The 15,493-nt window shown below is 43.7% G+C and overlaps 1 protein-coding gene and 1 non-coding gene across 3 annotated transcripts in view; both read left to right on the top strand.

The window, feature by feature from the left end:
* LOC128062301 (general transcription factor II-I repeat domain-containing protein 2) overlaps nt 1–11,256 on the top strand; it is a 47,768-nt gene extending 36,512 nt beyond the window's left edge. For both annotated transcript variants that reach the window (XM_052654747.1, XM_052654738.1), the window contains 7 exons: nt 1,482–1,538; nt 2,899–2,961; nt 4,258–4,335; nt 4,636–4,719; nt 6,241–6,424; nt 6,972–7,000; nt 9,472–11,256. In XM_052654747.1, coding sequence (XP_052510707.1) covers nt 1,482–1,538; nt 2,899–2,961; nt 4,258–4,335; nt 4,636–4,719; nt 6,241–6,424; nt 6,972–7,000; nt 9,472–11,075 — 2,099 coding nt within the window. In that variant the 3' untranslated portion in view covers nt 11,076–11,256. The remainder of the gene's footprint in view (nt 1–1,481; nt 1,539–2,898; nt 2,962–4,257; nt 4,336–4,635; nt 4,720–6,240; nt 6,425–6,971; nt 7,001–9,471) is intronic.
* TRNAC-ACA (transfer RNA cysteine (anticodon ACA)) lies at nt 488–559 on the top strand. The gene has a single exon. It is a non-coding gene; the product is annotated as a tRNA-Cys (tRNA).
* Nucleotides 11,257–15,493: the final 4,237 nt, after the last annotated feature.

Below are 15,493 nucleotides of genomic sequence, written 5' to 3'. Positions count from 1 at the left end.
CCCCCGTCTCTGCAGCGAGAGAAAGCCTGCACGCAACAACAAAGACCCAGCACACTGAAAATCAATGATTAATTTTTTTTTTAATATGTCTGTTCTTGCCACTTCTTTTCAACATTGTCTTGGAGGTCCTAAGCAGAGCAATTAGGCAAGATCAAAAAAGAAATCCAGATGTGTGTCTCCATCTGGAGCCAGAGGTCGGGAAAGACGAAGATCACAAACAGGGTAAATAATTAGCATTTTGCTATCTGAGTAAAGGGTAGATGGATCTTTTTTGTACTATTTTATTTTTGCAACTTTCCCGTAAGTTTAAAACTGAAAGTGAAAGTGAAGTCGCTCAGTCGTGTCCAACTCTTTGCGACCCGTGGACTATAGCCCACCAAGCTCCTCCATCCATGGGATTTAAAACTACTTCCAGTATAAAGACATGCATGAGAATTGAGGAAACTGGAACAATGAGTAGATATGAGATGGTGAAAAAGAATTATCTTCCCTGGTGGCTCAGATGGTAAAGCATCTGCCCACAATGCAGGAGACCCAGGTTCGATCCCTGGGTTGGGAAGATCAAGAATAATTGTTCATTGTGTGGGTCATCACGATATGGTGACACTAACAAAAGAGAGATGGACTTCCTCCAGTGTAGGCATTTGCACACTGAATTCCGAGATTTACCCTAAACTACCAATGGGGGTAGTTATTTTTCTTCGCCGACAGAGTTCGTATACTCAAAGGTATGGTTCTTCCAGTGGTCGTGAGAGTTGGATCCTAAAGAAGGCTGAGCTTCAAACAATTGATGCTCAAACTGTGGTGTTGGAGAAGACTCTTGAGGGTCCCTTGGACTGCAAGGAGATCAAACCAGTCCATCCTAAAGGCAACCAACCCTGCATATTCATGGAAGGACTGATGCTGAAGCTGAAGCTCCAGTACTTTGGCCACCTGATGCAAAGAGCTGACACATTGGAAAAGACCCTGATGCTAGAAAAGACTGATGGCAGGAGAAGGGGATGACACAGGACCACATGGTTGGATGGCATCACCAACTCAATGGACATGAGTTTGAGCAAACTCAGGGAGACAATGAAAGGCAGGGAAGCCTGGTGTGCTGCAGTCCATGGGGTTGCAAAGAATCTGACACAACTGAGTGACTGAACAACAACTGGTGGCGGGGGGTGTGGGGGGGTGGGTGGGGAGGGGCTCAGAAAGAATGACCTGAGTCGATGACTTGATGCTGGAGGATGGACAAATGGCCTCATTTCGCCTTCTCTCTGCTTTTCTATGTTTTAAGTTTTTCCAAAGCAAAGGTAGGTTAAGGGAAAAAAAACATAAAGAAAGGATAATTTATATGAATTCGATTTCAAGGAGTCTATAAATATTTCGTGGGTATTCCTATGTGGGTCTTGAATTCTTTGCCTTAGTTTCAAATGATGTCTTTTTTAAAAATATGTGTTTCTGCCTATTTAATATATTGTTTGCTTTCCTTTCAGAGAGCCGTCATTCTTCTGCAGGCACTGAAGTAATAGAAATGGAATTACCAATGGAAGGTTAGAAAACTGAGGCATTCTCTCTCTTTTCAGTTTACAGTATTTTGCAGAGAATAAATTTTCTTAAAAGACCTTTTGGATATGAACCATATTTTAAAGTCTTTATTGAATTCGTTACAATACTGCTTCTGTTTCATGTTTTGGGTTTTTGGCCCCGAGGCATTGTGGGATCTCAGCTCCCCGACCAGAGATCAAACCTGAACCCCCTGCACTGGAAGGTGAAGTCTTAACCACTGGACTGCCAGGGGAGCCCCTTGTTTGATTTTTAAAAGCTTTCTATTTTATGCCAGTCTTTTCATTCTTTCTTTATTGACCAAACCATACGGCCTACCAGATTTCAATTCCCTAGCCAGGGATTAAAACCCATGCCATGGTAGTGAAAGCCCGGAATCCTAACCACTAGGCCACCAGAAAACTCCCTGAAACCTTTTTATTTTAAAGTAGTTATAGTTCGATCCCTGGGTCAGGAAGATCCCCTGGAGAAGGAAATGGCAACTCACTCCAGTATTCTTGCCCGGGAAATCCCATGGACAGAGGAGCCTGGCGGGCTACAATCCATGGGGTCGCAAAGAGTCCGACACAGCTTAGCAACTGAACAGCAACAGATTGACAAGAAGCTGCAAGAACAGTGCACGCAGCCCAGTGCACCTTCATCCATTTTTCCCTATCTTATATGACGACAGTTCAAAATCAAAACGGTCTTGAGTTCTAGTCTTTCTTCTCTTACTAACAATTAATTAACGTAAGAAGTGACAGATCTTTCTAAAATGAGCCCGTTGGGTGAGATAATCTAGCCAGGCTCTTGTCTGTATGTAGAACTTGTATGTTGTTGTTCGGTCGCTCAGTTGTGTCCAACTCTTTGCAGCCCCGTGAACTGCAGCACGCCAGGCTTCCCTGTCCTTCACCATCTCCTGGAGCTTGCACAGACTCGTTTCCATTGAGTCTGGTGATGCCAACTTGATGTACATGTCATAATTCTTATCCAGCAGAGAACTCAACTATGAGTCCAAGTAATGATAGACCTTGAATCACCGGGGGGCTGCTGGCAGGATAAGAGAGGAGTGAATAGCTTTTGAAAAATCTCAATAATTCCCAACAACAACCAGAAAACACTGTTGCCACATGAATTCCGTTAGCTCAAAGAGAATATTCTGTGTTCCTTACTGTGGGTAACTTTGTATCATTTGCTCCCTGAAAGTTTCTAAAATTAAAATTACCTTTGTGTTTATACCTCTGTTTATTAAATATGAAATGCATTTAAAATGCCGGGATAAGCAACTTTGGGGGCAGAAGAGCAGTAAAATATTGGAACATGAGAATATGTAACAACGAATGTCATTTTAGAAATTTTTTTTTCAAGATTCTACTCAACTTGTCCCTTCAGAAACGAGTGAGGACCCTGAAGCTGAGGTGAAAATTGAAGGTTGGTTGCCAAAAACCTTGCCGAATTCACACTGCTAAGTATAGTTTTCCTTTTTCCTCAAAGGACTGCTCCAGGGAAAAGAGTGAAATCGGTGTGTGTGTGTGTGTGTGTATGACCAGGGGAGGGAGGAGCAGTGTGGTGTGGCTCCTTATGTCCTTCTGAGGTCTTGCTCTCCAATGTAGAATCTCAGATATCCAAATAGTTGATCGTTCAGAACACAGGGACTGAGCTCTGCGTCCCTCAGAAAGGACTGCTGCTGCTGCTGCTAAGTCGCTTCAGTCGTGTCTGACTCTGCGACACCATAGACGGCAGCCCACCAGGCTCCGCCGTCCCTGGGATTCTCCAGGCAAGAACACTGGAGTGGGTTGCCATTTCCTTCTCCAGTGCATGAAAGTGAAAAGTGAAAGTGAAGTCGCTCAGTCATGTCTGACTGTTAGCGACCCCATGGACTGCAGCCCACCAGGCTCCTCCGTCCATGGGATTTTCCAGGCAAGAGTACTGGAGTGGGGTGCCAGCGCCTTCTCCGCAGAAAGGACTAGATAGGCTCATTTCATTTCTCACATAGAACTTAAGGGAGCGTAGTGTCTGTCATTAGACCAGACTGTGATAATATCAGCTGCACTTTTACTACTTAGCCCCATCTGAGCTTTTCCTTGACTGTCTTGTTACATGATGTCTCATGGGTCGTCTGCTTCTCAAGTGCTCTCTTGTACGCACTCTTATGTCTTCCTCTCCTCACCCCTCCTTAAAATGAGAATAACGATAAAGGATTTTTTTTTCTTTTCCTTTGGCCAAGTGGCATGCAGGATCTTAATTCCTCAACCAGGGTATGAACCTGTGCCCCCTGCATTGGGGGCTTGGGGTCTTAACCACTGGACTGCTAGGGAAGTCCCAGGAAATATATTTTTAATCATTCTTCTTTTGAAACCAATTTAGACTGACTGTGAAGTATCAGGGGCTACAAACTAAGTAAAAGCCGTAGTGTCCTTTCCCCTTTGACATGGACTCAAACGTCAGTTAATGCCAAGCCAGCTTGTGATTCCACAGCTAAATATTCTCTGGAGTTTTAAAAATTTAGTCTGGCTTGCTTTCCTTCTTTTTTTTTTTTTTTTGGCCACACTGTGCTGCTTGCAGAATCTTAGTTCCCCATCTGGCATTGAACCTGGGCCTGAGTCACAATCGCTAGGTCACCGGGAATTCCCTCCTTGGGCCTTCTGATCAGAATGGCAGTTTGATACTTTTAGAGCAGAAGTAGTCCGATTTTCTATAACTTCTAAATTTCAATTTCTGTTTAAGGAAACAGCAGTTCATCCAATATTACAAATTCTGCAGCAGGTGTTGAAGACCTTAACATCGTTCAGGTGACAGTCCCAGGTATAGAATTCTATCTGATTTTGTCATAATTTAGACTGTGTTTTTCATTTTGTTAAATTTTAACCATTTTGTGACATGGGTTAATCTCTTGGGGCTATTTCTTTACTAAGTTCAACCTGTCAACTAAGGAAAGACATCTCTAATGCCTTAAATTTACGAATTTACAAAATGCTTACTTTTTGCTAAACGTAAATTGATAAGCCAGGTAAAGTACTTTCTCATGAGCTAATGGGGGTTATCTCCAATGGCCTTATGGGGTTGGGGCCAAATACATTAACTTTTTTTTGTAATTTTTTGTAGATAATGAGAAGGAAAGATTATCAAGCCTTGAAAAAATAAAACAACTAAGAGAGCAAGTCAATGACCTTTTTAGCCGAAAATTTGGTATGTTTTTATGTTGTTGCATATTCAGAGTTTTGAATATATATTTGAAATATTTCTTTCTAACTGATTAAGAAATTGATCTTTCTCTTAAGGAGCTGTGATCAAAATTAGTGTGTGTTTTTACACGGAAACACTAATAACATAATAATAATAATAGCTAGCTTTTGGCCAATAGGCACATGAAGAGATGCTCAACATTATTAATTATTAGAGATATGCAACTCAAAATCACAATGAGGTACCACCTCACACCAGTCAGAATGGCCATCATTAAAGAAATCTGCAAATAATAAATGCTGGAGAGGCTGTGGAGAAAAGAGAACCCTTCTACACTGTTGGTGGGAATAAGTTGGTGCAGCCACTGTGGGGGATAATATAGGGATTCCTTTGAAAACTAAAAACAGAACCACCATATGATCCAGCATTTCCATTTCCTGGCATATATCCAGACAAAACTATAATTCAGAAAGATACGTGCACCCCTATGTTCGTAGCAGCAGTACTCACAGTAGCCAAGACATGGAAACAGTCTAAATGTCCATCGACAGATGAACGGATAAGGAAGACCTAGTACCTGTGTCTGATGGAATGCTGCTCAGCCACAAAAAAGAATGAAATAATGCCATTTGCAGCAACATGGCTCCAACTAGAGATTGTCATGCTAAGTGAAGTAAGTCATAAAGAGAAAGACAAATACTATATGATATCACTTTCTGTGGAATCTAAAATAGGACACAAATGAGCCTATCTGTGAAACAGAATCATGGACATAGAGAACACACTGGTGGTTGCCAAGGAGGAGGAGGCTGAGGGAGGGATGGAGCGGGAAGTTGGGGTTAGCAGATGTAAGCGTTTATAAATAGGATGGATAAACAGCAAGGTCATATTGTATAGCACAGAAAAATAAAGTCAATATCCTATGATAAACCGTAGTGGAAAAGAATATTTTAAAAAGAAAATGTGTGTGTGTGTTTTATATATATATATATATATATATATATATATATATATATATATATATATCTGAATCACTTTGCTGTACAACAGAAATTAACACATTATAAATTGATTATACTTCAATAAAAAATTGTTTTAAAAAGCTATCTTTATCAAATCATTATGTTGTATACCCAAAACTAATATAATGTTATATGTCAATTTTATCTCAATTTAAAAAATAACTACCATAGCCATCTTTGACTTACCAACTTCTTCCCATGGCTGAGTATTGTTTTTAGCGTTTGACATGTGAGGAATCACCTAATCCTCAGAAAACCTTTTTAGGTAGATAATCCCTATTTCATGCATAGTGAAACCGAGTCTGCTATCCTACCCATTCCCAATTTCAAAAATCACTAAAATCACTCTTGCATCCTAGCACACCTGGAAAATAAAACAATGGCTGATCACCATTGTTTTCACTTGACGTGAATAATTTTGAAAGCTTGACCTTAAAGGTAAAGCTCGGTTTGGGAGAAGCAAGTAACAAATTGAACTGGCTTTATGCCCCTCTCACCGCAGGTGAAGCCGTTGGCGTGGATTTCCCTGTGAAAGTTCCCTACCGGAAGATCACCTTCAACCCTGGCTGCGTGGTGATCGACGGCATGCCCCCGGGGGTGGTCTTCAAAGCCCCTGGCTACCTAGAAATCAGCTCCATGAGAAGAATCCTGGATGCCGCAGACTTTATCAAATTCACAGTCATCAGGTACAGGAGGGTTCCCTGCCGGGTCAGGAGAATGAGCTGCAGATCCTAACTTCCTCGAGGTGGACAAGTCGGGGGGCACTGGGATTCTCACCCCAGAAGGTGGGCGGTGGGTCCCAGCGGTCAAGTCAGTCAAGTGCTATGTGATACTGCCCCTCATACTCAGCTCACGGTGTTCTTTTAAAAAAATATTGAATTTATCTATTTGACTGCTCTGGGTCTTAGTTTCAGCATGTGGGACCTTCATTGCAGCAGGCGGGAACTTCAGGTTTCAGCATGTGGGCTCTAGTTCCCTGACCAGGAATCAAACCCTGGCCCCCTGCATTGGGAGCTCAAAGTCTTAACCACTGGACCACCGGGGAAGTCCCAGTTCATTGGCTTCCGCTTCTGGGAACTGTGTGTATTAGCTCCCATTTCTTGGTAATCGTTGGGAAACCAGTCTTACTTTAGCTGATAGCTGACGTCACAAAAGTTTGTCAAATAGAACTAAATGGACAAGACAGGAAAAGTGCCCTTTGTTGCACTCACCAATGTCTATTTTTCTCTTCAGACCACTTCCAGGTCTCGAGCTCAGCAATGGTGAGTATTCTGGGGGTGAGAAGATGGTTCCAGCCCTCGATATGAGGTGTGAGCTGTCTTCGGGGGCACTCACCATGGGGTCCTTCCTTCCTGAGCCTTGAGTCTCAGTGCAAAGCATGCCACTTTTTCCTTATTTATTTAGCTGCTCTGGTTCTTAGTTGTGGCATGCAGGATCTTTAGTTACAGCATGTGGGACCTAGTTCCCCGACCAGGGATCGAACTCGGGGCCCTCTGCATTGGGAGCTTGGAATCCTAGCTACTGGACCACCAGCGACAAGTCCCAAAACACGTCAGTCTCTATGTTCATTTTTCCTGCTGCTTATAAAGCACGTTAATTTTGTTGCTTGTGTTTTCTTAGCCAGGCCATTTTTTTCTCATATTAGTTTGGCGGAGCTTGCTCTGTGTGATGGCACACCACGCTTTTATTCAAGAGTCCTTTATGGCGGAGGAAGGTGCTCATAATACTGAACTCCTGCTGCTCCACCTTAGTTGGTAACTAGGACCTGCCTGGCCACGCCAGCCCCACCTCCAGGATCTCTAACCACTGACATCCCCATGGTTAGAACCAACACGGCTCCTGCCTGGCACAGCAGGGCTCCCAGAACCCGCTCCAGTCAGTGCTGAGGCTGACTTCTATTCTGATGGAACAAGGTTCTGGCCTTTTTGCTTGTTAAATTTCATTTTAATTTAAAACTTTTTTTTTTTGGCCACACCACTTGGTATGTGGGATCTTAGTTCCCCAGTCAGGGATCAAACCCACGCCTCATGCAGTAGAAGCTCGTCTTAACCACTAGACCACTGGGAAAGTCCAAATCTTTTTCATGTCTCCCCTAGAATCCTTGCAAGCAAGTCAGAATCCTCTTGGATATTAAAGCGGACAATGTGACTGTCAAAGACCTGCTGTATAGCAGCACAGGGAACTATACCATCTTGCATTAACCTATAATGGAAAAGAGTCTAAAAAAGAACATATGTGTATAATACCTGAAGCTAACACAACAACACTGTAAGTCAACTATATTTCAATGTAAATTTAAAAAAATAAGGTATCTCTAGAAAGAAAAAAAAAAAGTAGAAAATGTAGGGATGGTTCCAAAAGTTTGAATCACTAGAGAACCTCCTCACTTAAATTTTGGAAGCTCTGAACTTCCTTGGAAATCCAGTGGTTAAAACTTCACCTCCAGTGCTGGGGGTGCAGGTTTGATCCCTGGTCAGGGAGCTAAGATATCCCACATGCCTCAGGGCCAAAAAGGTCGAAACCTAAAACAGAAGCAATCTTGTAACAAATTCAATAAAGACTTTAAAAATGGTCCATCTCAAAAAAAAAAATTTTTTTTTTTTAATTTTTGGAAGCAAAACTCTTCTCTTGAAATGCACAGTTATTCTTCCTAAATTCATCTGGTTGCTAAATAGCTTTGTACCTTTTTAAGAGGTTTATTGTGGCATAATTTACATACCATAACATTGACTTGTGCAAACCGTACACAGTCCAGTGATCTTTCTCAGTAAAGTTACAGAGTTGCACAACTGTCACCATAATCTAATCTTGGAACATTTCCATCATCCCCCAAAGATTCCTCCTGCCCATTTCTAGTCATTTCCCATCCCCACCCCCAGCCCCAGGCAACTACTGAATTGACCGTCTCTGTCTGCATTTCCTTAAAGTGAATTTTTATACCCGTGTTTTCTTGAAGTAAAGCTCACGTACATTGTGGCCCATTTCTTTACACTGAAACCACGTAAGTTCTGTGAGGGTCTGTGGCTGTCACCAGTGTCTTTTGGGACTCATAGTAGGTAAATCACATGCCGTCTGTGCTCATCCCCTTCTCTGTTATTTCCAAATTCTCTTGAAAAGCCATTTAAAAAAAATATGTCCAACTCTTTGGACTGTAGCCCGCCAGGCTCCTCTGTGGGATTTTTCAGGCAAGAATGCTGGAGTAGGCTGCCATTTCCTCCTCCAGGGGATCTTCCTGACCCAGGGATCAAACTTGAGTCTTCTGTGTCTCCTGCATTGCAAGCAGATTCTTTACATGCTGAATCATCAGGGAAGCCCAGTATGTTAAAATGCAGATACAATCTCAAATCATTCTCATTTAAACCAGGTGGAACAAACATAGCCACTAAGCGACCCTCACCAAAGACATCTTTCATTTGACTCATCAACCTTTTAAAAAAGGGAATTAGTGGCCGATACGGAAAAACCAGGGGCTTTTTCATAAAAATTCATTTCCAGGTTTTCTTTAGAAATCTGAAGATCCAGCCAGCGTGGGGCCATGCTCCCTTGGCAATAGTCTGCTGGCCCTGAGTGTCCGCAGCCCCACCCCCCACCTCTGCATAGCTGGGTTACTCTCCAGTTAACCCACGCCCCCCGCTATCTTGTCCCCTGCATTTGTCATCATGCTTTTGCTGATGTTTTTCTAACAGTCAAGAGAAAAGTGAACTCTTTCTTGTCTCCATGTCTCTATCAAAAGTGGGAAAAAGGAAGATAGATCAAGAGGGCCGTGTATTTCAAGAAAAGTGGGAGAGAGCTTATTTCTTCATGGAAGTGCAGAATATCCCTACCTGTTTAATATGCAAACAGAGCATGTCAGTATCCAAAGAATACAACCTGAGACGCCATTATCAAACCAACCACAGCAAGCACTATGACCAGTACACCGAGAAGATGCGTGATGAGAAGCTCCAGGAGCTAAAGGAAGGACTCAGAAAGTATCTCTTAGGGTCCTCAGACACCGTGTGTCCCGAGCAAAAACAAGTGTTCGCCAAGGTGAGTCCAAGGGAAAACGCTGCCGTCCAGCCCGTGGAAGACATGGCTGGGAACCTGTGGGAGAAGCTACGTGAAAAAATCAGGTCTTTTGTGGCTTATTCCATTGCCATTGACGAGATCACAGATATAAACAATACCACCCAGTTGGCCATCTTCATCCGGGGAGTCGATGAGAATTTTGATGTGTCAGAAGAACTTTTAGATACGGTGCCCATGACGGGTACGAAGTCTGGAAACGAGATCTTTTTGCGTGTTGAGAAAAGTCTGAAGAAGTTTAATATCGACTGGTCGAAACTAGTCAGCGTGGCCTCCACTGGCACCCCTGCCATGGTAGACGCCAACGATGGGCTGGTCCCGAAACTCAAGTCCAAGGTGGCGATGGTTTGCAAGGGCTCTGATCTGAAGTCCGTGTGTTGCATCATCCACCCAGAATCGCTCTGCGCTCAGAAGTTAAAGATGGACCACGTCATGAGCGTGGTAGTTAACGCCGTGAACTGGATCTGCTCCCGCGGGCTGAACCACAGCGAGTTCACGACTTTGCTCTATGAGCTGGACTGCCAATATGGCAGCCTTCTGTACTACACGGAGATTAAGTGGCTCAGCCGTGGGCTGGTGCTGAAGAGGTTCTTTGAATCCTTGGAAGAGATTGACTGCTTCATGTCCTCCAGAGGCAAGCCCCTGCCTCAGCTGAGCTCTCAAGACTGGATCAAAGACTTGGCCTTCTTGGTGGACGTGACCACGCACTTGAACACGTTGAACATCTCCCTGCAAGGGCATTCCCAAATCGTGACGCAGATGTATGACTTGATTCGGGCCTTCCTGGCCAAACTGTGCCTCTGGGAGACTCATCTGGCCAGGAATAACCTGGCCCACTTTCCCACCCTGAAATCAGTCTCCAGGAATGAAAGCGACGGCCTGAACTACATTCCCAAAATCGTGGAGCTGAAGACGGAGTTCCAGAAAAGGCTGTCCGATTTCAAACTCTATGAAAGTGAACTGACCCTGTTCAGCTCCCCTTTCTCCACGAAGATCGAGAGTGTCCAGGAAGCCCTGCAGATGGAGGTGATTGATCTGCAGTGCAACACGGTCCTGAAAACCAAATACGACAAGGTTGGAATACCGGAATTCTATAAATACCTCTGGGGCAGCTACCCCAAGTACAAGACGCACTGTGCCAAGATCCTCTCCATGTTTGGGAGCACCTACATTTGTGAACAGCTCTTTTCCATTATGAAACTGAGTAAAACTGAGTACTGCTCCCAGCTGAAAGACTCCCAGTGGGATTCCGTACTCCACATCTCGACGTGACAAAACCACATTCCCGCACGGTCCCGGGGGCTGGAAGCCTGGAATCCTCTAGGTCTGAGGGGTTTTGAGATGAAAACATGTTATTAAATATTTCTGGTTTGTTTTTTTTTTTTCCAGTTTGACTCGGAAATCCCATTTGCAGTTAGCATACCTGTTTGTATGACACTCTGTGCTCCCCATAGCCCAGTAAAAAACAATCAAGAAGGTTCTATTGTATTTCTAGTAGTTGACTCTTCTTACGCCTGGCCTGCTTCACTCACTCACATGCTGACTTGACCCCTGTGGGCACTGGGACTGCGTGCTGAAGTTTAAATCGGAGAGAGAGATGGGGTGACACACACACACATCTACCTCCCCATCGTTTGCGTGGTATTCCATGTGATTTCATATGTTTCCAGATTGAAGGAGAATCAGAGACGTGTTCACGTACTGTGGTGTCTCTGCCTTCCCAAGAAACTGGAAAGGTGGGACTTAAAACAGAAACTCCCATTGTAAAGCAACTATTGTTGTTGTCTAGTTGCTGGGTCCTGTCTGACTCTTTCACGACCCCACGGTCTATGGCCGACCAGGCTCCTCCATCCATGAGATTTCCCAGGCAAGAATACTGGAATGAGTTGCAATTTCCTTCTCCTGGGGATCTTCCCAACTCAGGGATCGAACCCACATCTCCTGCCTCGGCAGGCGGATTCTATACCACTGAGCCACCTGTGAACCCCAAAGCAACTATACTTCAATAAAAATTAGTAAAAACAAAATAAAAGCAGATGATGATGATGAAAAGCAAAATACAATAGAAAATCCAAAAATAAATAACATAGGCTTTCAAAGGCGAAGTTGAAGTTTGGAGGCTTTTTTTAAACCTTTATTTGAAATAATTTCAAATATGCATAGAAAAGTTAAAGAAATGAAAAGTGCATGAAGAACAGTTAATTCCCTTTTGCCAGATTTGCACACTGTTTTATCATTTGTTTGTTCTCTTCCCCCCATCCCTCTCTCTCTCTATCTCTCTCTCTAGTGTGTGTGTGTGTGTGTGTGTGTGTACATTTCCTGTGTGTATAAGTGTCTTGTTTATCATTATCTGTATATGTGTATAAACATATGTACATAGTTCTTTTCTGAACCGTTTGAGGGGGAAGTTACACCTTGTTTATCTCTAAATACTTTTGGGAGTATTTTTAAGAAGAAGGATATTCTTGGCCATAACCATGATTTAGTTACCAATTCCATTAAGTTGAACACTGATGCAATATTTTTATCTCGTTTAGCAATCATACTCCAGTTTTTTCAGTTGACCAAATTACTTTTCCTTTGTAGCACTTTTCCCTTGGAGGGCTGTCATATAGATGCACCTGAAACTAATACAACATTGTAAATTAACTACACTTTAATTTTTAACAAATCATAATAAGCAACAAAAATTTATTAACTCAAAAAAAAACATATACATACAGATCAATGCAAAGAAATAGAGCAAAACAATGGAATGGGAAAGACTAGAGATCTCTTCAAGAAAATTAGAGATACCAAGGGAATATTTCATGCAAAGCTGAGCACAATAAAGAACAGAAATGATATGGACCTAACAGAAGCAGAAGATATTAAGAAGAGGTAGCAAGAATACACAGAAGAACTATACAAAAAAGATCTTCACAACCCAGATAATCACGATGGTGTGATTACTCACCTAGAGCCAGACATCCTGGAATGTGAAGTCAAGTGGGCCTTAGGAAGCATCACTACAAACAAAGCTAGTGGAGGTGATAGGATTCCAGTTGAGGTGTTTCAAATCCTAAAAGATGATGCTGTGAAAGTGCTGCACTCAGTATGCCAGCAAATTTGGAAAACTCCACAGTGGCCACAGGACTGGAAAAGGTCAGTTTTCATTCCAGTCCCAAAGAAAGGCAATACCAAAGAATGCTCAAACTACCACACAGTTGCACTCATCTCACACGCTAGCAAAGTGATGCTCAAAATTCTCCAAGCCAGGCTTCAATAGTACATGAACTGTGAACTTCCAGATGCTTAAGCTGGATTTAGAAAAGACAGAGGAACCAGAGATCAAATTGCCAACATCCGTTGGATCGTCAAAAAAGAAAGAGAGTTCCAGAGAAACATCTACTTCTGCTTTATTGACTATTTCAAAGCCTTTGACTGTGTGGATCACAACAAACTGTGGAAAATTCTTTAAGAGATGGGAATATCAGACTACCTGACCTGCATCCTGAGAAATCTGCATGAAAGTCAAGAAGCAACAGTTAGAACTGGATATGGAACAACAGACTGGTTCCAAATCGGGAAAGGAGTATATCAAGGCCGTATATTGTCACCCTGCTTATTTAACTTCTATGCGGAGTATATCATGAGAACTGCTGGAATGGATGAAGCACAGCTGGAATCAAGATTGCCAGGAGAAATATCAGTAAGATATGCAGATGACACCACCCTTATGGCAGAAAGTGAAGAGGAACTAAAAAGCCTCTTGATGAAAGTGAAAGTGGAGAGTGAAAAAGTTGACTTAAAGCTCAACATTCAGAAAACGAAGATCATGGCATCTGGTCCCATCGCTTCATGGCAAATAGATGGGGAAATAGTGGAAACAGTGACAGACATTATTTTGGGGGGCTGCAAAATCACTGCAGATGGTGATTGCAGCCATGAAATGAAAAGACGCCTGCTCCTTGGAAGAAAAGTTATGACCAACCTTGACAGCATATTAAAAAGCAGAGACATTACTTTGCCAACAAAGGTCCACCCAGTCAAAGCTATGGTTTTTCCAGTAGTCAGGTATGGATGTGAGAGTTGGACTATAAAGAAAGCTGAGCGCTGAAGAATTGATGCTTTTGAACTGTGGTGTTGGAGAAGACTCTCGAGAGTCCCTTGGACTGCAAGGAGATCCACCCAGTCCATCCTAAAGGAAATCAGTCCTGATTGTTCTTTGGAAGGACTGATGCTGAAGCTGAAACTCCAACCCTTTGGCCACCTGATGCGAAAAACTGATTCATTTGAAAAGAGCCTGATGCTGGGAAAGACTGAAGGCGGGAGGAGAAGGGGACTACAGAGAATGCGATGGTTGGATGGAATCACCAACTCAATGGATATGAGTTTGAGTAAACTCCGGGAGTTGGTGATGGACAAGGAGGCCTGGCATGCTGCAGTCCATGGGGTCACAGAGTTAGACATGACTGAGCGACTGAACTGAACTGAACTGAACTGAACAGGTATAAAGATACAAAGTTAGAGATATGTGTTCTTAGTATCTATTAGTTGCTGAAATTAGTGACCCAAAATTGTGAATACTTTCCAGATTTGGAGGAATTAACCTGATTAGGGTACAAAAGTGTTGAAGATCCTACCTGACGGCACATTCAGGAATAATGGAGGAAAAGGCTTTGATGCAAATTAAAGGAAGCTGACGGGAGGAGAGACCAGCCTCCAACTGGTCACCCTGTGTAGGGGACCCAGCCCCAGCTGGGGCCTGGATGGATGTCCTCAGACACAGGAATGACCCATGCTGGGCAGTTCCTGTCTTTAGGAGCCTGACTGCAGGTCCGGCTGGGTCCAGCTGGGTCCGAGGCTCACTTCCTGGGAAGTGAGTCCAGTCACTTTCGGACTAGTTCACGCGGAAGTCGTGGGAGGCCGGCTGCTGGTATACCAGAGCAGAAGTTGACTCAGCATAAGAGGCACGGTCCTGCCAACCCCACGGAAACCCCCCAGGTTTTCAGTCAGCTGGGGCTCAGAATGATTAAATGGCCTGCCTGAGGCCACATAGCCAGGAAGGGATTCGGTCCCAGGTCCGCATGACGCCGAAGTCCGTGTTCTTCTTCCTTTTCTAAGCAGCCACCATGCTTCTGTGGAGACCTAGGAGGTGTCTGTCTTAGAGCCCTGCTCATCACTGTCACCTGTGGCTCCCTGGTGGTTAGCCCATTGAGTATTAGGGAGGGCACTATAGAGTTCAGCCAGGGCTGCCTTCTGTTGGGTGGGCTATTCATGGGGCTGTTTTGCTTTGATTCAACTCCCAGGGTCCCCAGATTCCTTCTTGACCTGTAGAGTGTCCTGGGATGAGGTGGCTTGACCAGCACAATCACTTGTATGATTGAACCAAGACTGGGAGAAACTGACTTCTCTCAAGCGACCAGCCTTGTGCAGCCTCACTCATATGCTGCTTCCCACACAGGAACAGAAGCCCTCCATGCCTCCCACAGCCTTGGAGACAATCTATGTCTTCTGTCAGTCAGCTCAGTTCAGTTCAGTCGCTCAGTCGTATCTGACTTTTTGCGACCCCGTGGACTGCAGCACACCAGGCTTCCCTGTCCATCACCAACTCCCAGAGCCTGCTCAAACTCCTGTCCATCGAGTCGGTGATGTCATCCAGCCATCTCATCCTCTGCCCCTTCTCGTCCTGCCTTCAATCTTTCCCA

This window comes from Budorcas taxicolor, chromosome 2 (genome assembly GCF_023091745.1).
Source record: "Budorcas taxicolor isolate Tak-1 chromosome 2, Takin1.1, whole genome shotgun sequence".
In the NCBI taxonomy this organism is placed as follows: Eukaryota; Metazoa; Chordata; class Mammalia; order Artiodactyla; family Bovidae; genus Budorcas; species Budorcas taxicolor.
This window is presented reverse-complemented; position numbering and strand designations above follow the sequence as displayed.